The sequence below is a fragment of the Marmota marmota genome, unplaced genomic scaffold, assembly GCF_001458135.2.
Source record: "Marmota marmota marmota unplaced genomic scaffold, marMar, whole genome shotgun sequence".
Lineage (NCBI taxonomy): Eukaryota > Metazoa > Chordata > Mammalia > Rodentia > Sciuridae > Marmota > Marmota marmota.
This window is the reverse complement of record NW_025999941.1, coordinates 5,792,160-5,818,566: the sequence shown is the minus strand read 5'-3', so window position 1 is coordinate 5,818,566 and position 26,407 is coordinate 5,792,160. Positions and strand designations below refer to the sequence as shown.

At 43.6% G+C, this 26,407-nt stretch overlaps 1 protein-coding gene across 4 annotated transcripts in view; it reads left to right on the top strand.

Moving 5' to 3' along the window:
• Positions 1-26,407, top strand: part of Flnb (filamin B) — a 147,751-nt gene that overhangs the window by 85,473 nt on the left and 35,871 nt on the right. For all 4 annotated transcript variants that reach the window (XM_015494377.2, XM_015494382.2, XM_015494381.2 and 1 more), the window contains exons 11-25: positions 1,808-1,944; positions 3,284-3,477; positions 4,509-4,622; positions 7,994-8,137; positions 8,354-8,477; positions 8,810-8,970; positions 10,235-10,325; positions 10,581-10,750; positions 15,941-16,058; positions 18,278-18,540; positions 19,758-20,355; positions 21,023-21,196; positions 21,794-21,956; positions 22,640-22,800; positions 25,510-25,677. In XM_015494377.2, coding sequence (XP_015349863.1) covers positions 1,808-1,944; positions 3,284-3,477; positions 4,509-4,622; positions 7,994-8,137; positions 8,354-8,477; positions 8,810-8,970; positions 10,235-10,325; positions 10,581-10,750; positions 15,941-16,058; positions 18,278-18,540; positions 19,758-20,355; positions 21,023-21,196; positions 21,794-21,956; positions 22,640-22,800; positions 25,510-25,677 — 2,780 coding nt within the window. The remainder of the gene's footprint in view (positions 1-1,807; positions 1,945-3,283; positions 3,478-4,508; positions 4,623-7,993; positions 8,138-8,353; positions 8,478-8,809; positions 8,971-10,234; positions 10,326-10,580; positions 10,751-15,940; positions 16,059-18,277; positions 18,541-19,757; positions 20,356-21,022; positions 21,197-21,793; positions 21,957-22,639; positions 22,801-25,509; positions 25,678-26,407) is intronic.

Here is a 26,407-nt window from a genome sequence, read left to right as displayed (position 1 = left end):
TTCACAGGCTGCTGCTTCCCAGGCTGTAGGAAAGAAAGAGTTCTCCTTTGTTGATAGCTGCCCCCACCCCCGCTCGAGCCCAGCAGCACACAGACACTTGGCTTGTTCGCAAAAGCAGCAGAAAAGTTGCTGTGGTTTCAGCTGCCTTACTTTAAATCAAATGCTGGTGGTTCAGGGCTGGTGGGAGGCAGGGAAGCCAGAAGGCACAGTTATAGAGAGCAAATGGACTGTGTGTGTACACCCTCATATAAACTGAGATTCTCATTTTTCAATGAATGCCTCTGTTCACAAATGCCACGGAGGCACAGTCTGCTATGGTTTACATTAAAACCATCTACGTGAGTTCTCTCAGGGACCAAGGGACGCTGTCTACAGCTTTGCCTTGTGGGCGGTGAAGTTTCCACTCTGCACTCATATGTGTTTTCCAGCTCTCCTGGGGGCAGCTTTACATTCTGAATTAGTTTAGTTTGCCTCCAGAAATATTTGAGTGTTACAGTAGGCACCCCCTTATCCACCAGGGATATATTCTAAAACTCCCAGTGGATCTCTGAAACTCAGGTCATGCCAAACCCTATATGTCCTTTGTTCTTTCCCAGACACACATATCTCTGATAAGTTTGATTTATAAAATAAGCATATTAAGAAGATAAATAGCAGTACTTAATAATAAAATAGAAACAATTATAAAAGCATACTGTAATAACAAGTTATATGCATGTAGTCTTTCTGAAAGTATCTTCCTGTGCTGTGCTCACTCACTCTTTTTTGTGCTAATGTGATGAGGTAAAGAGAAGAGAATGATGATGTAAGTGTCCTGGCGTAAGATTGGCTACTGTTGACCTTCTGTTGATACATACTGCGTTTGACTGCATGTAACTGAAACTTTAGAAAGTGAAACCGAGGATAAGTGGGGACTATTTTATGGTGTTCTTGGTTTCTAGGCAACAAAGTTAAAGCATGTTTGTTTGTGTATATGATAAAATCTGTTGTGTTAGTCAGCTTTATATAGCAGTGACCAAGTTACCTGACAAGAGCAACTTAGAGGGGGAAACCTTATTTGGGGCTCATGGTTTCAGAGGTTTAGTTCACGGTTCTGGGCCTGAAGTGAGACAGAACATCATGGTAGAAGGGTGTGGTAGAGGAAAGCTGCTTAGCTCATGGTAGTCAGAAACCAGAGAAAAGACAGAGTGCCAGGAGATAGGGACAAAATACATAATCCCCATAGTACACCCTCATTGACCCACTTTCTAGCCATGCCCCACCTACTATAGTTACCACCCAGTAATTTGTTCAAATTATTAATTCATCACATTACAGTTAATAAGGTTATAGCTCTTACAATCTAATCATTTCACCTCCTACATTAATGCAGGAGCTTTTGGGGGACACCTCATATCTAAAACATACCACCTATTCAACCTGTTTTTCTTGTTATAGCTGAAGTAGGATATGGAGAAGTGTGAACTTTTCTTCTCTCCAGGGCTTATAGTCTGGACAACCCTGCACATAAGAGATTAATGACCAGCAAGATATGCAAGGCACTGAGGCTTGAGGGCCAGCCCAGTGGCCCCTAAGCTCCTGAGGCAGCCACATTACATTATATTGTTGCATAATAATGGCTTTGAGGGGTCCTTTGTGGAGGAAGAGCTTGCCTGGAGTTTGGGACTCCTGGTGAAAAGAGCAGTAAGTGGGAAGAATATGTGTTAAGAGTTTTTAGCTGTAGTTAGCTCCTTCTTCACTCTTCTTTAATGTTGCTTCTAAAAAAGAAAGAGAAAAAAAAATGTTGCTTCTATTCCCTTCCTTCTAGCCCTTTTGAAGTTCAAGTTGGTCCTGAAGCAGGCATGCAGAAAGTCCGTGCTTGGGGCCCTGGCCTCCATGGTGGAATTGTCGGGAGGTCGGCAGATTTTGTGGTAGAATCCATTGGCTCTGAAGTGGGGTCTCTGGGTAAGTGGAGGCAGCTGACCAATAGCTTCTGGATGACTGAGGATTTTGGGGCACGGGGTGTCCTGGTGTCAGGTTGGGTGTGGGGGCCTTGCCCAGCTTCACCACCCTTAGCTTCCTGACCTCCTGACCACTCCAGGCCTTTTCTGTTTGCTGCTGTACAAGTTCAGTTCTCTTTCCCCTCCTGCCTTTCCAGTTTCTACTGCCTCTGGCACCAGCATTCATTCATCCACTAGACCTTGAGGGCAGAGGCCTTATGCGGGTATTATGCCTAAACAGTGCTTAGAACATAGTAGTCACTTAGCAATATTGTTGACTGCCCTTAGTTTAGATGAATGAATTAATTTTGCTAAAATTTGAAATTTGGGAACTAAATATTCTTTGAGCCATGACAACATATTTTACATATGCATCCAATTTTCTCTATGATCATTTTAGATTAGCAAATCTTTTCTGTAAAGGGCCAGATAGTAAATATTTTGTGGGTTATTAAGGTCTCTGTCACAGATATGTGACTCTACCATTGTAGCCTAAAAGCACCTGTAGAAATGACTGAATATGGCCCTGTTTCAGTAAAACTTTATTTACAAATAGACAGTGAGCCAGATTTGGTCCTTGAATAGTTTAGTGACCTATTTTAGGTAAAGCAATTAGCAAAAGAGGGAAAAATAAGAAATCATATTTAATTTTCCATACTGGAAAGATGAATCATCTTGGTATATTCTTCTAGTCTGCAGATGGTATTTAACCTTTTGACATATCCTTCCAGACTTTTTTCATGTATATACATATATAAACATTGATTTGCCATATAAGCATTGATTTGCCACATAAACTATCTAGGGAAAGTCTTTATATTTTTACGCATCAGATAAATATAGGGTATGCCTTTATTTTCTGTGGCTCCCATGGAATTCCATTGTATGGGTATATCTATTGTTGGGCTCTCCAGTTATTTCCAGGATTTGCTCTATAAACAATGCTGAGTGCATATTCTCTGTTATTTCCTTTAGATAAAAACACAGAAGTGGGTTTGTTAGGCAAGAAGTGGGTGTCACTTTAAGGCTTTTGGCACGTCTTGGCCACATTACCAACACAACGATTTGCTGGTTCACACCCAACCCCCCACCCCATTAGATCATGTAAGAAACAAATATATCTGATCAACCCTTCCATCTCCAGTAAAACATAGTGATCTGGGTTTTATGGAAAAGGAACACAAACAAATTTTATTCTTCTGGCCAATGCTTGGCTTTTGCGGGGACAGAGGGAATGAACTGGTGGCAACAGAATAGATGCTTCCTGCCATGTAACCAGGCTGGCCCTTCCACCCCATCCCTAGGGTTTGCCATTGAAGGCCCTTCCCAGGCAAAGATTGAGTATGATGACCAGAATGATGGATCATGTGATGTCAAATACTGGCCCAAGGAGCCTGGAGAATATGCTGTTCACATCATGTGTGATGATGAAGACATCAAGAACAGCCCATACATGGCCTACATCCATCCTGCCACAGGAGACTACAACCCAGACCTGGTGGGCCGCCTGTCCTGTTCTGTCCGTCTTCCCTGGCTCCTGGCACTCCCTCAGCCCCCAGGCCTGCAGAGTTTCCATAAGCAGCATGCCAGGAGATGGCAGAGAGGAGCTGTTGAGATCTTAGAAAGGAAATAGGACTGAATTTGAATTCTGCTGGTACTCTTAGCACTTTTGTGATGTTGGGCAAGTAATTTACCTCCCTGACTCTTGGCTTCTTCCTCTATAAAATGCAGATGATGGGAGGAGGAGGGTCTACTTTCTAGAGCTTCTGAGATGGTTCAAAGTCACATGCAGAAAGACAGCCTGTAGCACAAAACCTGACCTGTGTAGGGGGCTCTACAGCTGCTAATTTCTTGCAATCTGGAGCATCCTATTTCAGTCTTAGCATGGTCTGTAGTTATCATTTCAAGATGCTCCATAGATAAAGGTTGTTTCCACACCACTGCTGTGGCCCCCCCCCCCAGCTCCTCTTTTCTCACATTGGATCAGTATTTCTAAGGGCTTTCTTTCCAGCCCTTGCTAATCACCAAGTCTGAGTGAAGCCTTCAAATTGGTGACCCCACACCCCCTTGTGTGCTGCTTTTGACCCCTTGGGGCAGCTCTGAAGAGGGTCTGGTCAATTTGGGCTGATAACTACCTTTTCTTCGACTAGCTGCTAGTCCTTTGATCCCTGGGGGCTGTAGATTTTTGTACTCTTGTCTCTGGTTAAAGGTTTTGAATTTCCTCAGAGTGAGAACATTGAAATTGGGCAAGGCTAGAGGACCCTGCCCCACTTACTACAAGTTCTGTCAGAATAAGGCAGGGAATCTGGGCTTGTTTGGGCCTGGTTTTAGAGTTTTTATGAGAGGTTAATGATACTATTTGTCTTTAAGTTGTGGCCTATTGTAGCTTTTTACTTCCCATAACCATGCTGTTACATGGATACCAAAAAATCAGGCACAAATCATTTTGTTCTCCCATCATTATTGAGTAATAGGGGCCTATTTGAGGCATTATACAGAAAGAGAATCATTATTGTTCCTTTCCCCCAGGTCCAAGCATATGGGCCAGGTTTGGAGAGATCTGGGTGCATCGTCAACAACCCAGCCGAGTTCACTGTGGATCCTAAGGATGCTGGAAAAGCTCCCTTAAAGATATTTGCTCAGGTAAATTTTGGGAGGCCACCTGTGCAGGTAATTGTCAGATTGAAAGTGTAATGGCAAGGGATGTGGCTCAGTGGTAAAGCACCTCTGGGTTCAATCCCCAGTACCAAAAAAAAAAGAATGTAATGGCAGGTCACTCAGGGTACCTGATCCTCAGTTTTCTTATCCACACATTGGGAATGATAATAATATTATCTCATGGAGTTATATGAGGATTAAATGAGACTAGCATAAAGCACGGTGTTTTTCATGATTTTTATGATTAATATTCTGTGGAAAGACATTTTAATTGTTTCAGACTACCCTATAATGTCTTTCACTTTGACTTAGGCTTTAATGGGAAGTTTGTAAACAAATTAAAAATGTTTATCTAATTTAATAGAATTGGCCAAAAGAAGTAAAAGCAGAAATTGAAATTAGTAAGCATTGAGTATTGGGGCTGGGGTTGTAGCTCAGTGGTAGAGCGCTTGCCTCACATGTGTGGGGCACTGGGTTCAATCCTTAATACCACATAAAAAATAAAGATATTGTGTCCATATAAAACTAAATTAAAAATTTTAAAAAATGTAAGTTTTGAGTGGCCATGGCTTGGGGAGGGGGGCAGGATTTGCTCTTAAAAATAAATAAATAGGGGGCTGGGGTTGTTCCTCAGTGATAGAATACTTGCTTAGCACTTGTAAGGCACTGGGTTCAATCGTCAATACCACATAAAAATATAAAGGTAATGTATCCATCTACAACNTTTCTGGAACATCCATTCCACCCATCACTTATATTATGCAGTATTTAATCAGTAGACCTTCTCTTTTGATTTTAAAAAATTATTTTGGTAGTTATAGATGGCTAGCATGCCTTTATTTTATTTGTTTCATTTTTATGTGGTACTAAGGATTTAACCCAGTGCCTCACACATGCTAGGCAAGCACTCTGCCACTGAGCTACAGCCCTAGCCCCCTCTTTTGATTTTTCTGCCCCCGATTATAGTGATTTTATATTAAAAGAATCTTAGCCAGGTATGGTGTATCAAGCCTATAATTCCAGTTATTCAGGAGGCTAAGACAAGAGAATCACAAGTTTGAATCCCACCTAGGTAACTTAGCAAGACCTTGTCTCAAAATAAAATAAAAAAGGACTGGGGCTGTAAAGGAGCTCAGTGTTAGAGCACAGTACCTAGCACCACAACAAAATAACAAAAATATGTCCAAAAAACAAAACAACAACAACAACAAAACCCCCAAACTTAAAAGCTCTATCACATTGGATCAGTATTTCTAAGGGCTTTCTTTCCAGCCCTTGCTAATCACCAAGTCTGAGTGAAGCCTTCAAATTGGTGACCCCACACCCCCTTGTGTGCTGCTTTTGACCCCTTGGGGCAGCTCTGAAGAGGGTCTGGTCAATTTGGGCTGATAACTACCTTTTCTTCGACTAGCTGCTAGTCCTTTGATCCCTGGGGGCTGTAGATTTTTGTACTCTTGTCTCTGGTTAAAGGTTTTGAATTTCCTCAGAGTGAGAACATTGAAATTGGGCAAGGCTAGAGGACCCTGCCCCACTTACTACAAGTTCTGTCAGAATAAGGCAGGGAATCTGGGCTTGTTTGGGCCTGGTTTTAGAGTTTTTATGAGAGGTTAATGATACTATTTGTCTTTAAGTTGTGGCCTATTGTAGCTTTTTACTTCCCATAACCATGCTGTTACATGGATACCAAAAAATCAGGCACAAATCATTTTGTTCTCCCATCATTATTGAGTAATAGGGGCCTATTTGAGGCATTATACAGAAAGAGAATCATTATTGTTCCTTTCCCCCAGGTCCAAGCATATGGGCCAGGTTTGGAGAGATCTGGGTGCATCGTCAACAACCCAGCCGAGTTCACTGTGGATCCTAAGGATGCTGGAAAAGCTCCCTTAAAGATATTTGCTCAGGTAAATTTTGGGAGGCCACCTGTGCAGGTAATTGTCAGATTGAAAGTGTAATGGCAAGGGATGTGGCTCAGTGGTAAAGCACCTCTGGGTTCAATCCCCAGTACCAAAAAAAAAAGAATGTAATGGCAGGTCACTCAGGGTACCTGATCCTCAGTTTTCTTATCCACACATTGGGAATGATAATAATATTATCTCATGGAGTTATATGAGGATTAAATGAGACTAGCATAAAGCACGGTGTTTTTCATGATTTTTATGATTAATATTCTGTGGAAAGACATTTTAATTGTTTCAGACTACCCTATAATGTCTTTCACTTTGACTTAGGCTTTAATGGGAAGTTTGTAAACAAATTAAAAATGTTTATCTAATTTAATAGAATTGGCCAAAAGAAGTAAAAGCAGAAATTGAAATTAGTAAGCATTGAGTATTGGGGCTGGGGTTGTAGCTCAGTGGTAGAGCGCTTGCCTCACATGTGTGGGGCACTGGGTTCAATCCTTAATACCACATAAAAAATAAAGATATTGTGTCCATATAAAACTAAATTAAAAATTTTAAAAAATGTAAGTTTTGAGTGGCCATGGCTTGGGGAGGGGGGCAGGATTTGCTCTTAAAAATAAATAAATAGGGGGCTGGGGTTGTTCCTCAGTGATAGAATACTTGCTTAGCACTTGTAAGGCACTGGGTTCAATCGTCAATACCACATAAAAATATAAAGGTAATGTATCCATCTACAACTACTACATATGTATATAGTATATAGATATTTATATATGCTATATATAATATATAAATATTATTATATAATATGTTGTATATAAATATTATTTATATATACAGATATATAAATAAACAGAACTGGGTGTGGTGACATGTACCTGTAGTCCCTGCGCTTGAGTGGCTAAGGACAAAGGATCAAATGAGCCCAGGAATTTCAATCAACCTAAGCAACATAGTGATACCCTATCTCAAAACAAACAACAATAAAACAATAACAAAACAGGCATGTAGAGCTGGGGTTGTGACTTAGTAGTAGAGTGTTCATCTCGCATGGGTGAGGCACTGAGTTTGATCCATAGCACCACATAAAAATAAAATAAAGGGGGGGCTGGGATTGTGGCTCAGCGGTAGAGCGCTTACCTAGCATATGCGAGGCCCTGGGTTTGATCCTCAGTACCACATAAAAAAATTAAATAAAGAATGTGTCCAACTACAACTAAAAAATAAATTAAAAATAAAATAAAATAAAGGTATTGTGTCCACCTACTATAAAAAATAATAATAATAATAATAAAACAGGCATCTAACATTTTGTCAGATATTGTCATTATATTGAGACAGTTGGTACTTTGTAGTTGCTCCATGAAGTTTTGTTGAATGAGTGGGTGGTGGCCCCATTTGGTGGAGACTATGTGAGGGATATCTCTGTTCCTAGCTGTGGCTCTTTTGCAGGATGGGGAAGGCCAGCCCATCGATATCCAGATGAAGAACCGGATGGATGGAACTTATGCCTGCTCATACACCCCAGTTAAAGCCATTAAGCACACCATTGCTGTGGTCTGGGGAGGAGTGAATATTCCAAACAGCCCCTACCGGGTAGGTTGTGAGGTGAATCCTGGCTGATGTGTGAAAAGCCTGGTTATACACGAGGTCTGAACTCCATATGAGGAGAACCCATCCTTGATGGGCCTGGAAAGGTGGCATGGCCTAAAGGGCTGCATGCTTTAGGCTGCCCCAAAGGACCATTTCTAAGAATGTTTTCCTGAGTCCACGTGGAGGAGTACTTGATGACTTTCTCCATGTCTTTTCTAGGTCAACATTGGGCAAGGAAGCCACCCTCAGAAGGTTAAAGTGTTTGGGCCAGGTGTGGAGAGAAGTGGTCTGAAGGCCAATGAACCCACCCACTTTACAGTGGACTGTACTGAGGCTGGGGAAGGTGAGACTGTGCTTCCCCAACCCTGTGACTCTTGCTATTTGGAGAAAGAAATTCTTTTTGTAACTTTCAGAAGGCAGCAAACTTTGACCGAGAGGTAGTCTCTCTGTCTAGGTGACTGTTCACCTAATGAACACTGTGTCAGTTCCTTGGTGATATATCTTTGCTAATTCTCCATCCCTTTTCCAAAGCCCTGACTTACCACCTTCCCTTTCTTAGGTTTTCTACTGGAAACTTCCCTATTGTTCTTTTGGGGTGTGTTAGCCTGAGGTACAAGTGATGCAAAGGACGTGCTGTTTCTTGTAAACTTATGTTAATAAGCTGGTCTCTTCCAGGTGATGTCAGTGTTGGCATTAAGTGTGATGCCCGGGTTTTAAGCGAGGATGAGGAAGACGTGGATTTTGACATTATTCACAATGCCAATGACACATTTACAGTCAAATATGTACCTCCTGCTGCTGGGCGATACACTATCAAGGTTCTCTTTGCATCACAGGTGTGAATTGGGGCCTGGGAGGGAACAGAGGAGAGTGGGCCTGAGTTCGTTCTGACCACCTTTTTGTATATCTCCTTGTGTTTTTTTTTTTTTTTTTTTAGCAATAAGGAAGGTGTCTTGAGAATTCTTCTCAGTAGTTTTTCTTCAGTTCCTTAAAGCCAAGAAGGGAGAAAAAGTAAATTTTCGCCACTTTCTAAAAGAAGTGAGGCACTATATTCAATGGTCAATAACAAGGTTCTAGAAAGAGACTATTAAAAGCAATCTCAAGATTTTGATTAAAACATAACTTCTAGATGTTCTACTTAGGTCTGTTTGATGCGGTAACTCTGGCCTCTGTGCTTAATTTTTTTTTTTTTTTTTTGGTATGATGAGCTGCATCCCCAGCCTTTTTTATTTTTAGATAGGGTCTCACTAAGTTGCTTAGGTCCTTGTTAAGTTGCTGAGGCTGGCCTCAAATTTGCCATTCTTGCTTTACCCTCCCAAATCACTGGGATTACAGGTATGCACCACTGCCCTAAAACTTTTATACAGAGAGGTATTTTTGAAGTGTTAGGTTTATGATGTGATGATAGGGTGAGCAGTACCCTGAAACAGGGAGTTTTGAAATCCTGATCATTACATTTGCATAAAAACAGGAACCTCAGGAGAACATTCTGTGCCTAAATGCAATGGTTTTCAGTTGACTTCAGTTAACCTATTCTGCCTTTATCCTGATAGTTTATAACTTTCTTTTTCTTTTTTTATTTAATATTATTTTTTAGTTGGACATAATAGTTTTATTTTGTTTATTTTTATGTGGTGCTGAGGATCGAACCCAGGGCCTCAAACGGGCTAGGCAAGCGCTCTACTGCTGAGCCACTGTAATTTTCTTTTTGAAGGATAATAATTGATCTGTTTCTAATTACTTCCTTATAGTCCCCAAACATTAGCTCTAAGCTGTCCCTGCAGGATACCTACCTCCATGTATTGTTGTCAGTTTGGGTTTTATTCTAGGTAGTGGTTTTTCATCCTTTTTATCCAATGCCGGTGTTAAAGGTCAGAGTCTTCAGTTCTGTTCATGTTGTCAGGATCCAAAAGTGAGCAAGGACTTGTCATGGTCTTATCTGATGCTAGGGTATGCAGACTTCTCTGGCAGTAATGGAAGTTTGCTCACCACCTGCTGAAATACATGTCATGCTAAAGTTCGCCCTTTGCATTTGGGCAGAAGGCTAAGCTCTGGCAATTGTTCAGGGACTTTCCTTCTGAGACCGTGTCTCTGCTACAGGAAATTCCTGCCAGCCCTTTCAGAGTCAAAGTTGACCCTTCCCATGACGCCAGCAAAGTGAAGGCAGAAGGCCCGGGGCTCAGCAGAGCAGGTAAGAAGGCACGGGTGAGGCTGTCCTGAGCCTTCTGTGGCCAGTGTCATTGGGCATGTTTGGTCAGGACCTGGATAACTTATCTCCACAGATGGCTCTGATGTGGCAGAGGCATTGCACCTGCCTGAGCCATGGGCCAGCCCAAATGTTGGCTGGCCGCCATGGCAGAATGGTACTGTTGAACCTGTCAAACTGGTTCTAAAATGAGGCCTGTCTGCCAGCCCTGTCTCCCCGCTTCACGGTATGTCCTTCCAGGTGTGGAAAACGGAAAACCGACCCACTTCACTGTTTTCACCAAGGGAGCCGGGAAGGCCCCACTCAACGTGCAGTTCAGCAGCCCCCTTCCTGGTGACGCTGTGAAGGACGTGGATATCATCGATAATTATGACTACTCTCACACCGTTAAATACACACCCACCCAGCAGGTAGAGTCCTTCTTGTCCCCTGCTCTGCTGGCCAGGCCCCTTTCCAGGCAGTGCTTGGACCTCTGAGGAGTGATCTGGTGCTTGTGGAGGCTCTTGGTGATGGGAGGTGGCTCCTCTTTGCCTTTTGTGTGACCCTCTGGGAGAGCACTGACTGAAAGCCTGTGCAATTCCTGAAGAAGAACCAGGAAGCCAGTCCCACCTCCATTTGGGGATTTGTCAGAGAAATGCTGAGTTCTTGATATTTAGGATCTAATATGCAACTTTCTCTTACACACACAAACACACACACACACACATACTCCCTCCCTTTCTTTCTTTCTCTCTCTCCCTACCCCACCGCCCCCCCCTTCCTTTTCCAGCTGCCTCTCAGTCTTTCATTAATTAATCACAGAGAAAGAGCTGCCACACCTGTGTTTTTCCTTGCTAGACTTTTTGACCTAGTTTACCCTTTTATGAGGTGTTTTAGTGGGGTCTTTCCTCAAAGAGCCAGTTCAGTCTTTTAGTCCCTAAGGCCTAAAACACTATTCAGGGCAGCACATTGTTCTCCTTTACAAAATGCAGAAATTCAGCTGGATCTTGCCATGTAGTGTGTTTTACTCTGATTATTTTCTGTGATAAGGATTTAAAAAAAAAAAAAAACAGAAGAAGAAGAAAGAGCACCCCTCTGTTTTCACGTTTCTTTGTTTAAAAATTTTAAAATTCATTATTTGTTTTATCATGGTAAAATTCACATAACATTTGCCATCTTAACCATGTTAAGATGGTATTAGATACATTCATTGGTATTAAATACATTCATCATATTCTGCCACCACCACCATCCATCTCCACAACTCTTTTACACTTATGAAACTGAAACTCTGCACCTATGATAAGTGTTAAAAAAATCTTGTTTTGCTTCATGTTTATACCTCTAGAATCTGGACAGCAAAAGATCCTGGCAGAAAGGCTGGATTTTTATACTCACATCTAGTGTTATAAACAGTTGTTCTAAGCCTCTGAAATTCTTTCATTCTGGAGGGAAAAAGTCCCTGTGTTCAAAATGCCATTTATAAGCTAAAGGGCAGCTCTGGCTTCAGAGACTGCTCAGGAAGCATTACTTCTCCTGGGCCTCCCCGGTGGAGCTGGCAAGAGTGAGTGGGGAAGAATGAAGGAATAGGAAGGATGAGGAGATGGTGTAACTGTTTTCCTTGCTTTGAGGGCCGCACATCCTTGCAGACCGAATCTTTTCTGAGAACTTCTCTGGCAATGGAAGGAGTTCTCTGGGGCAGGTTCTGTATGTCACATTATGAATGTGACCTCTTATCTCTAGATTTGGTGATTTCTCTGCCCTAACAAGGGGTTCCCTATTGTAGTAGTGCTTCTACTACATGCTTCTGAAGCTACTGTGTCCTTTTCACATCAGGCTGCTCTTTTGAAAGTAGGTAATTATTTTCTCGCTGGTAGTTCTGAGGGCTGATGGAAGCCTTACCACCATGATTTTATCTTTGTTGCCAGTTCTCCACAACCTTATGAGAAGGGACCAGAAAGCCATGACCATGCACACTGACCAAGGTCACAAGGTCATATATGCTTCTAAAAACAGTTTGTTACTTGTGGGTTTTTGTTTTTGTAGTACTGGGGATTGAACCCAGGGCCTTAGGGTTTGCTAGGCAAGTGCTTTACCACGGATCTACACCCTTAGTCCATGACTTGTGTTTTATCCTATGCTTTTCTGACAAGGTCAGTTTGCTCTGTACCCCTGGAAAGAATAGTAGAACCCATTCCCCTGGGTTCCCAATTGGCAGTCCAGGTAGAAGTCAAGAGCCCATATCTAGCTTTATTGCATTTGAAGTAATGCTTCAGTGGGAGACTCTTTATTTCAGTCATCCCAAGATCAAGTTCATCTAGTTCTCTAATAGCAATGGATTTGAGAACTGTTGGCACACTCAGTAGCCTCTAGCGGTTATTTGTTCAAATGCTGGCCATGATATGTGGAGGAGCTGGTAGAGTCGTCTTGATGTTAATTGTTGCCTTTTATGTGAGTGGATCTCATGGTGCCCCTTGGATCCTTCTTGTTGGTGTAGTGTAGAGTGAGGTTTATAGTTTCATTATTGGGGACACTTGCAATTCCACATATTTCTCTGTAGCAAAGAAAATAGATGACATCTCTTTTGAATTGTGAGTTCTCCAAGGATATATTATGACCTACATGTATCTTCCTATCCCTAGCTCCAAGCCCTGGGTCCGGCGCCGAAGGTGCGCCATATAGATTAATGACTAAAAGGGTGAATCAACAATGTGATGCCTTGATGTGATGCAGAAATGGCCTTAGGAGCATTGTAACTGGTAGAAGAGTTGGGCTGGCACCTCATCCTGAGGAGCCGCCAAAAGCTCAAGATCAGGTGCAGGAAGTGTGCCTGTGAATTGTGCTCTTGGATGTGGTTAAGAGGCCTGGGCTGTCCAGAAAGCTGCCAGCTCCATGGTGAGGGACCTACTTTGAGGACTGACGCCTCTGGGCTTGTGATGATGTTGTTTGGGAATAACAAACTGGAACTTTCCAGAAAGGCACTATTTGATGTATGTGGAAAGGCATGGCTATGTCCTGGCCTTAGGTGGGTTGTTTCCACCTCAGAATACAGACTGTGAGGAGCCACTACCCTGCGAACCTGAGGAGACTGGCCCCTCAGGTTGATTGCTGGCTTTTGTTCCCTGCAGCTAAGAGGCTGCTGATCTTTCCTCCAGGGCCCCTCAGTTTTAGCTCACCTGCCTGGAATGGACTCATGATATGCATGGTTGAGGAGGTGTCTGCCTTTATCAGGATACAGTGATCAGAACTCTTTTTGCCTTACTGGAGTGGGTTGAAGCTTAAGGACCCTCCTAGATTAGGGACAAGTAATTATTTTCCTAAGGACTTTTGCCTTCTTTTCCTTTGGTTGTCTGTGGCCTCAAGTGGCTTAAAATTCTCACTCCAAGCTCCCCAACCCAAAACAGTTTGAGAAATTGGTGGCAGCAGTTACAGTACTTGCTCTGATTAGAGCCATTAGGAATTTGAAAGTGCTACTATGGCACCTTCAGGATACCCCATGAGCTCACAGAGCCTCATGAGGTAATAATCTTTACCTTGAATTCCCCTCCACCCCTGGTACTGGGGGATTGAACCCAGACTGCTCTACCACTGAGCTATATCCACAGCCATTTTAAATTATTTATTTGAGACATGGTCTCACTAAGTTGCTGAGGGTTTCCTTAAGTTTCTGAGGCTGGCCTTGAACTTGCAATCCTCCCACCTCAGCCTCCTGAGTGACTGGGATTACAGGCGTGCATCACCACTCCTGGCTTGATATGTTCTCAATGTGGTGACCATGGCTCCTTGCAGGCAGCTCTGGAGGAGGGGATGCATTGGCTGACTCTCAGTCCATCCTCATCTGAGCTGTTGGGTCAGGGCCCTTGTTTATCTGTGTTTGCAGATAAGGGTCAGGTCTCAGAAGCATGTAGGGGGAGAATAAAACAGTCCTGCAGTCAGCAACATCTTGCTGGAATGAGCAGGTGGTCACGGCCCAGGCAGCCCTTATTTACAGCCCTGTGGTAATAAAACACAATCTATTTCTTAGCTGGGCCTCGGGAAAACTGAAAATGGTATTGGTACTAGAGATGCAAATCTTGAAAGTTTTTTTTCTTTCCCCCTTGTTAGGTTATTTAAGATAGAGTTAATTTCCTATCTGGATTTTTGTTTTGCTTTTGTGACTGGTAAGAAAACATACTTTGTTTTATGAGATTGGTGGACTTAACTGCAAGAGGACTTTCCCCCCTTAGCACTTCAGGGAAGTGGCCAGAAAACTCATGGGGGTGAGGGAAAAGACATTTCCAGGACCCCTGGTCAGCCTTAAAGCCTAAGAGTTAGGGGCTTGTGACCAAATTTAAGCTCAGGAAGAGTTGGCATGTTGGGAGAGGTTAAGTAATAAATCAGTCCTCCCTTAAACATTACAAGGAGACCTTTCCTGTCCCTTGGCCAACTCCCAGCCCTGTTGAATTTGACCTGTACACATTTTATCATGAAATGTTATACCCTTGAGGTAGAGGGTCATTGGCTTTGTATGCAGTGTTAAAAAATCCTGGAAAATCAATCCTTCCCCCTTCGTTGATGCAACCAATTATTTTTCTTGGCTTTTTTCCCCTTCGTTATTACAAAAGGAATGTGAGAAAATATCCATAGGCCAAAAGCTACACCCTTTTAATGCTTGATCAGCGACAGCTTTCAGCAGGCCCTGCACGCCAGTGAGCATGATGGATTCTCGGGGAGAATCATCTCTCCCTCCCATGTCCCTTATATTATGCCTGGATGATTGAGGTGATGGGGACCTGATCTGTGAGATGGCAGTGGTCTTCCTTGGAGCCTTGGCATGGTGGATGGGGACTTGGCCAACGTGGAGAAAGGAAACCAGCAGTGAGCTGGCCTGGGATCATTCGGAGGATAAAACAGCAGCACACATGGCCATTGTGTGTCTCTGTGGCCATTGGGGCCACTGACAAGGGGACTTGCCATTTCTATAGCACAGTGTACCTTTGCACTTGTAACTTTTTTTTTCTTTGCTAGAAACAGCAGTTAAACTGTATGCTGGCCTAACAACAGTTCTAGGTGAACCACTTTGCAGATCCCTTTTGCAGCCTGGTATCCTGAAACTGATGGCCAGGAGATGGAAAAACTGGTTCTATTCACTGAGAAGCCCCAGGCTCAGTGGCTTACCCAAGGCCAAGTTGGCTGTGTGTTGGGTGGGGAGGTAGTGTGGGAGCAGTGAGGAAGATGCTGGGTGCTGTGGGTCTGAGGCCCAGTGCTTATGTTTACCAGGTATGTGATGGGGCCAACTTCCTTTACCTCACTGAACTACTGTTTCTATTCTTGGAAAAATGGGGATGATAGAAGAACTGCCCCTTAGGACTTCATTCTTGAGATAGAATGAAGGGAATGCTTAAAAGAGCATATAGCACAGTGCTTGGCATGTAGTAAGCACTTATTAAGTTGTCCTGCTTTTTGCTGCTCTTATTTGATCTGGTTTTTGATTATTGTTGTCTGAGATATTCTCTAAGTCCATAGGAGTCATGCCCACTGTGTCTCTGGGAAGAACAAAGTGTCTGGAGGCAGATTTAAATACCCAGTGAACATGTTCGTACTCAAAAGTGCACTCCCCCCCCCCCCCCCTCTTATTCTAGGGCAGCATGCAGGTTCTGGTAACTTATGGTGGTGATCCTATCCCTAAAAGTCCTTTCACCGTGGGCGTTGCTGCTCCGCTGGATCTGAGCAAGATAAAAATCAATGGGCTGGAAAACAGTAAGTATCTGATGAGGAGAGGGTCATTGAAGACCAGGAAACCTGGCTGCCATTAGGTTTCCTTGCAAAAATGAATTCACAGAGAAGCCAGTTCTATTTTAAGAGACTGCAGTGAGACAGTCTTGGGTTTAAATGAGGCCTGTGTCATGAAACAACTGTGACCCTTCTGCCACTTAGCCTCAGCTTGCTCGTTAATACAGCAGGGGTAAGTAGATGAGAACACTTAACTTTCACAGGAATATTGTGAAAATTAAAATAGCTAATGATTCAGAGGCTGGCAGGTAGTCAGACCTTAGTAACTATGGATATTGCTGTGAGAAGGTGGGGCCTGTTGCTTTTGTGTGTGCTATCTTTCCTTGACTTCTGAATGCCATTCATACATAAAAGCCAACTCCCTGGTGCTCAGTAACCACAACTGTAATGCACCCCCCTACCACCACCAATATTCCTTTAGTTTGTTAAGAATCTTACGGTTATAAGCTTGTTTTGTTTAGGGTGATATTTTCCCCCTTTTTTTTTATTATGGAAAAAAATTGAAACATACAAAAAGAAAGAGTATTGTGGTGTTGAACACTGATAGGCTCACCACTCAACTCAGATGTTTCACACATGCTCATAAAATCATTCTTACACAAGGAATATGTAAATCCAGTTTTCATCTGAAGCAAAATTACAGTTAAGAGTTCATTCCATCATTTCTTCCCCTTCCTAGGGTTGACCAAAGTTGGCAGTTCAGTTCCTCTCCTTCCACACCTTCTCTCTGTATCTTCATGTATAGATGTTCCAGTAGAAAAGATCCGGCAAGGTTTATTTTGCATTAAAGTTATCCTGCTATGTGGTATGTCTCCAGCTATCCCCTGTGTATGTCTCCCACTCAACTACATCCTCAACCCCAACCTGCCTTTTTTTGTGTGTGTGTGATTCTGGAGATTGAACTCAAGCCCTTCCTTAACCTTAGCCAGCCTGCTTTGTGGTCAGCAGTGCATCTTGGAAATCATTCATACCTACATCCTCCTCGTTGGTGTTAACTGCTGGATGCAGACAGGAGGGACCCCTGCAGTGCACATTCAAGTGGTTTCAGAGCCACCAACCCAGCAGGCTGTGTGTAGCCTCAGGGCAAGGCTCCTGTGTCCCCTGTGAGGGTTGCTGTAGTGTCCTCAGTGAATACCTTCATTGATTTGTGACCTAAATGGACAATTTGTCCACAAGGCCGGATCCCAGTTCTGACGGCTGCAGAGCAAGAGCTCCATGTGTTGGCTTTTGTGGGTGATGACAGGCAGATGTGAGCATAGGAACAGTCACTGCCCAACCTTTTACCAGGACACCAAGTGTTCTTACTCTAGAGCAGTAAAAGCTTGATGTCTCTTAGGAAAAGCTCTTTCCCTTTGGATCCTGGGGCTTCAAGATGCCCTGCTTGTGGTCCAGCAGTTTTCATCTTGGCAGGCCCCATACTACCCCAGAGTCAAGATTTCTGGGATTGTGGCAGGGCCCTGAGTTCCTAGTGCTTTTGTTTTAGTTAAAGTACCTTCCCCGTTTTTGACAAATATAACACTTAGGTTTCCTGTGGACTCTCTTTGTAAAGACCTTTCAAAAAACCACACGGAGTCAGTTCTCAGGATGAGATTCAGTGCTCTTGCCTTTGCCAGCACTGTGTCTTCTTGTGGGGAGAGGGAAGCAGCTATATAGGATTGTATTTCTTGCCAAGAATTATTAAATAAAATATGGACCTATGAGTGTGTTTTCACAAAAAGCTAACATGAAAAGTAAGTAAAGAACAGAGGATAGTGTCAGATTATAATTTATTGGTCTGCAAAGCAGATTGTAAGATTAAATAAATTTAGATTTGAGTCCCAGCTTGGTTGCCTGCTGGATATGCTACCCTGGCCTCATTTTCCCCACCTGTTTAAGCCATTCATTAATAATAAATACCCTTTGGAGTTTTGGTGAAAATCAAAGGAGACAATGTGTGCTGTTCTTTGTGCCTGGAATATAAAATGCCGGTAGTAAGTGACAGTTGTTATTATCATTAACCACTGTTCTTATGCCAATTGCTGTTGAGGCTGAAGTGCAGTTATGGTCACTTAGTCTTTCTGCACCTGCCTTCTTATTGAAGAGGCTAATACAAAACCCCATGTCCAGAGAACCATCCTTCCCTGCTTGTGATGGTTCTTGCCTCTAGAAGAGGGCAGTTTCTCACTCTGACTTGCTCCCTTCCCCAGGGGTCGAGGTTGGGAAGGATCAGGAGTTCGCCATTGATACCAGAGGAGCAGGAGGCCAGGGGAAGCTGGATGTGACAATCCTGAGCCCCTCTCGGAAGGTTGTGCCATGCCTGGTGGCACCCATGGTGGGTCGGGAGAGCAGCACAGCCAAGTTCATCCCTCGGGAGGAGGGGCTGTATGCCGTGGATGTGACCTATGATGGACACCCTGTGCCCGGGAACCCCTACACAGTGGAGGCCTCTCTACCACCTGATCCTACCAAGGTCAGCTTTTGATTTTGTTCTAGAACTTGCCCATTTGTTGTCAGATGTGATACCACAGTCCTTCTCTCTGGTCCCGCCCAGCAAAGACCGTTGGAAACTCATTTTGTGCTGAAAGTCAGTTCTCAGTGACCAACTTTGATTCTCCTATCTATCAGCATGAAGAGTCCCCTGGGCAGCTGGGCCAACCCCTGCTCTTTCTATCACTGTCTGGCTAGAAGTTTTTAGTGAGGGACTCCCTATCCCTGATTTGTTTTCCTTCGCTGGTAGCTTAATACTGGTACTTGTTTCAAAGCTAGCCTGTAAGTATAAGGCAAGATAGTGAAGATGGAGACCTCTGGCCAGTGTCCGACACATGGACTGAGCTCACCCTACAGAGACTATGATAACATAATATAAAAAGACTTTATCTAAACTAAGCATGGTGGTACACACTTGTAATCCCAGTGACTCGGGAAACTGAGGCAGGAGGATCTCAAGTTCCAGGCCAGCCTCAGCAATTCAGCAAGGTTAACTTAGGGAGATGCTGTCTCCAAAAAAAAAAAAAAAAAAACCACACACACATTAAAAGGGCTGGGATTGTAGCTCAGTGGTATAGATCGCTGGGTTCAATCCCCAGTCCAAAAAGAATACATAATCTTCATTACTTCTTCTGGTAGCCCTGACTCAAAAAGTTTTGGGTTTTTCCCATTGTCTGAATGGTGTGAATCTATGAAATGGACTTAGTTGTTGAATCACAGATGAATGCTTCATCCCTCCCTCATTTTAACAGTTTGACTTTTTTATTGTGCAAGATTTATTGAATGAGATGTAGCATTTGTAGTTGCAGTGAGGTCTGGCCTTCTGCAAGCCCTTGACCAGGGAGACCTTTGTGTGCTTGTTGGATAGGATGCTAGTTCTCAAAGTCTGCCTCGGGGGTTCAGAAGAATATGGGATAGCAGTTAAGGGTGGGATTGCCATCTCAACTCCAGTTCCTGTTGCTTAGGCAAGCCTCCTTCCTGTGCCTTTCAGCAGTCATTGAGTTCTTAGCCATCTAGCTATTCGTGGCATTTCATCACAGCTCTAACTTGGGGGGTGTGAGTGAGTGGCACAGTCGGGCTGGGGAGAAGGACCACTTAGCTGAGGTACACTTCAATGCTGGTTGTAGTCTTGCAGCAGGCCTGGCTGAGCAGCAGTACCAGTACCAGGCGGGATTTAACTTTAATTCTTTCTTCGTATAGGTGAAGGCCCATGGTCCTGGCCTTAAAGGTGGTCTTGTGGGCAAGGCTGCTGAGTTCACCATTGACACTAAAGGAGCCGGAACTGGAGGTTTGGGCCTAACCGTGGAAGGTCCTTGTGAGGCCAAAATTGAATGCTCTGACAATGGTGATGGGACCTGCTCTGTCTCTTACCTTCCCACAAAACCTGGGGAATACTTCGTCAACATTCTCTTTGAAGAAGTCCACATACCTGGGTCTCCCTTCAAAGCTGACATTGAAATGCCATTTGACCCCTCTAAGGTTGTGGCATCAGGACCAGGTCTCGAGCTCGGGAAAGTGGGTGAAGTTGGGCTTCTTAGCGTTGACTGTTCGGAAGCAGGTCCTGGGACACTGGGCATGGAAGCCATCTCAGACTCAGGAACAAAAGCGGAAGTCTGCATTCAGAACAACAAAGATGGCACCTACGCAGTGACCTATGTGCCGCTAACAGCTGGCATGTACACACTGACCATGAAGTATGGTGGGGAGCTTGTGCCACACTTCCCTGCCCGGGTCAAGGTGGAGCCCGCTGTGGACACTAGCAGGGTCAAAGTCTTCGGGCCAGGAATAGAAGGAAAAGGTGAGTTTTATTTTTAAATAAGGGAAAGGCTGGAACTTAAGGGCTACCAGAGGCTCACAGAGCAGGGGCTCTAAACCCTAGACTTTTAGGGGCCAGGTGAGGTGTAAGAGGACATGTACCTGTGGCCTCTGCTTCAGAGAATGGTTGTGGGGAAACCTGGATGAAGTGGGGAGCACATTGCTTTTCCAGAGGCTGCTCTGCTGCCCAGCCCTGTTTCTGTTTCCCCATGGGGAACGGGGTCTAGCATTGTCAGCAGATTTTCCAGATTTTTTTGTGGCAAAGCCAGAAATATTGATTTTTTTTGGGGGGGAGGGGTTCAATATTAGAAACAACTTACTTCATTGTCAACACTTCATTGAAAAAAATAGTTTAAATGTGATGCTGGCTAACACCACATATGCTGCAGACAGCAGGTCCGCCTGTACCCTTTAACTTGTCCTAGAACCCCACCTCCATATATGCAGGTCAAGACTTCCCTAAAAGGGGTTGTGTTGTCACAGACCAAGACTATCCTGAAAGAGGAAAAGGGGTTAATAGTCCTGATTTTGAGAGTAAGGAAACCAGTTGTCTGCTGTCATTGAAGTTAGACTTAATTCTAATGTTTTGGGGTTTGCTATTGGGTGCAAGGTGTTGTTGGGACATTCTTGTCTGTGTTGTTGCTCTGCAGATGTGTTTAGAGAAGCCACCACTGACTTCACTGTTGACTCAAGGCCCCTGACCCAGGTAGGGGGTGACCACATCAAAGCCCACATTGCCAACCCTTCAGGAGCCTCCACTGAGTGCTTTGTCACAGACAATGCTGATGGGACCTATCAAGTGGAGTATACACCCTTTGAGAAAGGTAAGATTTGCTCTTCTTGGATGTGACCCTTAATCAAAGCCATGCTGACCCCCCTGACCTATGTGCTGGACCCATCTCAGCAGATGCATGTATAAACTGAAAAGGAATGTGAAACCTCCCTCCCCAGTAGGCTACCTGCCTGCTCAGTGCCTGGCTTGCTAGTCTTTTTGTATAACAGGTAGGCTGGGGCTTAGCCTCAGCCTCACCTGAGAAGGTTATGCGGTGATGTCAAGGTATGTTGTTCATTTGTGCTATTTTTTTGTAGGTGCATATCGGGTTTCCCGTAGTCTGTTGGTTAATAGCTAGTTGGAGTTTTCTTGAATTAGGATAATATACTTAGAATTATTGACTTGAATATAGATATATTGATACTTACTTGGGGTAGCATGGGTGTGTTATGTCAAGTAAATTGCATTAATAGTTTGCTTTTTTTTTTTAATAAAGAACCCATCTATACCAAAATTATTGTTTTTTTCAACCTACTCTTTTCACATGACATAGACTTGAATGACAGATAAAACCCTTAAGTACAATAGCACTTTCCACAAATAAGTGAACTTTATGCAAATATTTATTTCTGTTTGTTGTTTTGAACAGGTCTCCATGTAGTGGAGGTGACATATGACGATGTACCCATCCCAAACAGTCCTTTCAAAGTAGCTGTAACTGAAGGCTGTCAGCCATCACGGGTCCAAGCCCAAGGTCCTGGATTGAAAGAGGCATTTACCAACAAACCTAATGTCTTCACTGTTGTTACCAGGTAGGCAGGGCCCTGGGCTCCATGTATTAAGTCTGTAAAAGGAATAGTCCTATGTAATTTAACTGCTTTAAAAAAGTTTAAGGGCTGTACCCTACAGATGTGTTATGGTCTACCATCATATGTTGAAATGCATTTTTGTAATAGACTATGTTGTAGAGAAAGACCAATTGTAGTACCTAATAAAAACCAAAAAAAACAAACAAACAAACAAAAAAACTTCTAAGCAAACTAGGACTAGAGAGAAGCTTCTTATTCTGATAATGCAGAAGTGTATAGCCAGCCTTATATATAAAGGAATAATTAGAAATATTCCTATTAAAATGGACCACAAAGAAGGCTGGGGGTTGGGTCGCTCAGTGGTAGAGCACATGCTTAGCATGCACAATGCTTTGGGTTCAGTCCCTTGGGTGGAGTGGGCACGTATCTACATTGTATTTGCATTGTTAGCCAATGCAACTTGATAAGAAAAACAAATGAAGGAAGCATTGGAAAGGAGAGGTCAAGGCTGTATTTATATTAGACTGTTGAGAAATACCCTGGGAGAGAGGTGTTTACTTGTTTGCAGAATGAGGATGGCTCAATGAGATAGTTACTTATTATAAAGGGATTTTAAAATGAATTCTGGCAATAAACAGACTAGCATGGACTGTAAACATTTCACTTTTTCTCCACCCTTTTCTCAGAGGGGCAGGAATCGGTGGGCTTGGCATAACTGTTGAGGGACCATCAGAATCGAAGATAAACTGCAGAGACAACAAAGATGGCAGCTGCAGTGCCGAGTACATCCCCTTTGCCCCAGGGGATTATGATGTTAATATCACTTATGGAGGAGCCCACATCCCTGGTAAGCTATGCAGTGGACAGGAGTCCAAACACTAACTGATTTTGTGTAAAAATAAGTTTGATTTTGCTTATTTCTTTTGAATAGGAAAAAAAAAATCTGATATTTGTGGTAGCTGTAGAGGGGGACTTTTCCCTTTTCAGGATAGAGCCCCACCCCAGGAACCCAGGAATAGGAAGAACCTCAGTGGCTCATATAGTTTTCTCAATAACCTGGCATGGTGCTGAGAGGGAAATGGGCAGGCTGAATGCCCCACTTATGGCTTTCTGGATTGACTCCTAAGAAGCTTGAGTCACCACACACTTCCCTGATTCTGTCCCCTCTTTCTCTCTTACCATGTACAAATGTGCATACACAGTCACAGTCACTCTCTCACACACATTGATCAGAAAGTATTGGCATTGAACAGAAATTAATTCTACTCACATGTCCATATGAAATGCCAAAAGGACAAGTTTTTCCTCAAATTTGTGCTTGCACTCATTCAATAGAGATTTTAAAGATTATCAGGGTATTTCAGCCTCTGCCTCCTACCCCTAATACTATCTATTGTTTTTGCAACTGAAACTTGTAATAATTGCTACAAAGAAGAATGGAACTAGGTGACAAGATAAAGTTACAGGAGTTTTGAAGTTTTGAGAGAGTTGAGCATCAAGAGAGAGGACATGGTGACTCTTAACTAGATGGGTGAGAAGCATCTGGTTGTGGCAGCATTAGAACTCCTTTTGACTCTTGGGAAAGTGCTGGGTACCATCAGCCTTGGGATTCCCCTACAGAAATGGATGGATGAGCATTCAGGCTCTGGTGGCTGACCCATGAGCTTACTAGAAAACAGAAAAAAGACTTATTTTGGGTATTCCCATTAGATGTTAATGATGTCTGAATTCATTTTCTCCTGAACCCCAGAACTCTATCTCAGGCAAAGACATTTATTTAAGTGATGGTTGTAGTATTAGTGTTAAGCTATATAGCTAAGGTAACTCCAAAGGCACTGAAACATTTGGTGACCTGCTAGCTTCTAATTGCTTTCGTAGGAATTCTGGGTGGTTAAATATGAGCCCACTTTTTCCTAGAGATACAAACCTCTAGTGGGATTTTGTTTATTTGTTTTTTTGTCAGTGCTAGGGATAGAACCCAGAACCTCGTGCATGCTAGGCAAGCATTCTACCACTGAGCTCCCTACCCAGCCCTCTAGTGGGGTTTTGAACAAAGTATCCTGTCATGCTCATAATGGCTTATTTGTTTCCTGTGGTGGACCAGCTGTGGTCTGTTGGTGACTGCCAAGACCACCAGGTTGACTAGGATTCAGAGTGTGTCAGGAGGAAGGGCTGCCATGATTGATTGATGTCTGCCTAAGGCAGGGACCAGGAGACTGATGGCAGACTTCCATCTTGAAATTAAGATTTTTACCTTTGTGTGTTGCTTCATACCTGCTCTCATGCTGATTCTCTGATGACTTAGAGAGTGGCCTCAGAGGTAGTCCTTGGCCACCCCCCACCCACCCACCCCCCTCCGGTCATTGAAGTCCTCATCCACTATGAAATGAAGCTCCAATTTCTTTCCCTAAACCACAGCATGGAGGGCTGTGCTCATCTTTGCTGGGGTCAGCCATTATTTCATTTACTTGAAGAACTAGATGCCATTGAAACTCAGCTGTGTTGTTAGAAAACCAGGGTCTTGGTTCATTGTGTGGTCTTTTTTATTTACCACCCCTGGATCTATAGATAAACTTTCTAGGATGTAAGACAGAGAGACTTTGGATTCCATGGCTGTTAGACATCTGGTAATTGTCAGGTGTCATGGGAAACATAAGAACTCTACACATGGCAAGGAGTTCATGGAGCTTGGCAAGGGACTTGTCAGCTTAAAGCCTGGTACTGAGGACACTGGGGCTTCTGTTTCTGGGGAGGTCCCTGTCCTTAGGGAGTTCCATTAGGATTCCTGCCCCAGACCTTGTTCCTCTGTTTAGTGCTTTTCTTATAAATTCTGATCTTCCTGCATTCTCCATATTTTACTGGTCTTTAAAATTGATACTGTGGTAGGAGTCAGAGGCCTTCAGGTTTGCTCTTGGGGTCAGCCATGCAGCAGGTCCATCCAGAAATCTCAATTGTTCAAAGAAGGCTGTGTGTGTTTGGGGCATGCTGGCTGTGTTGGAGGGATGGAATGCAGGAACCATTTGTAGGAGAGGAGGTTGGATATAGTCTTCAAGGCCTGCCTGTCCTCCCATCACCCAGCCTCCTCCTTCAGTTCCTCCAGCAGCCTGTCTTCCCCTCACCTCTAGGCTTCTGCACAAGCTGGTCCCTCTGCTGGTCCATCTACTTCCCCTGGGTGATAGCTGCTCTTTCTTCTGTCTCAACTTAGATGTTACTGGAAGGTTTCCTCTGGTCTCCTAAGACAAGGTTCAATGTCTCCTAAGTGTTTCACCTGATATACCTTCCCACATATGTTATGTAGGATATTAGAGTGACATGCTCACACCTTGCCCTGCCTTGCAGGCTCCTTAAGGGTTGTTAGCCACTGTGTAGACACCTGGCACAGTGTCTACATGTAGTAGGTGCTCCATGGCCATTGATTGGGCACATGGGTAGGCACAGCAAGGCAGGGGGAGCTGATAGAGGACTATTAAAATTGAGGTTCCCTCGTGTGATTCTGTGTGTGCATAGATGGGTCTCCAATTGCTAGATACTCAAAATCCCATGACCTGTTTTCCAGGTAGCCCCTTCAGGGTTCCTGTGAAGGATGTTGTGGACCCCAGCAAGGTCAAAATTGCTGGCCCTGGGCTGGGCTCTGGCGTCCGAGCCCGCATCCCACAGTCCTTCACGGTGGACAGCAGCAAAGCTGGCCTGGCCCCATTGGAAGTGAGGGTCCTGGGCCCCCGAGGTAAGTATGTGTCCTGCCTCCCTGCCAACATCACTTATCTGGGTGGGGTAGTCATGACCCAGAACAGGTACTTTGCTTTCAAATATGATCATGAACTTAAGATTACATTTCTTAAGTTATTTTATTGCTGATAATCTAGCTAAACTGTAAAAGATCCTGCTTAAAAGTAGGCAGGCCTGTTATTTCTCTAGAAGTCTGTCTTCCCCCATCCCCTTAACGACATGGCCTTAAATTTCTTTCTTTCTTTTTTTTTTTTTTTTGATACTAGGGATTGAATTCAGGGACACTTGACCACTGAGCCATATCCACAGCCCTATTTTGTACATTTTATTTACAGACAGAGTCTCACTGAGTTGCTTATCACCTCACTTTTCTGAGGCTGGCTTTGAACTCACGATTCTCCTTCCTCAGCCTCCCGAGCTGCTGGGATTATAGGTGTGCACCATCATGCCCGGCTCTTCAATTTCTTTTAATAATTTCACTTGTTAGAGTAGCTAGTTGAAGCAAGTAGTATATGGGCTCTCATGTAAAATTACTGCTATTGCTACAAGCAACTCAGTGAGACCCTATCTCTAAATAAAAGTCCCTGGTACCAAAAAAAAAGAAAGAAAGAAAGAAAAAAAAAATGTTGCTACTTCTTCATTACCTACTTCAGCATTTAAGAGGTGTCTAAGGGGGAAGTCCAGATGTATGGAAGGGGTGGGATTTGAAGGCAGTAATTCTCTTTGAG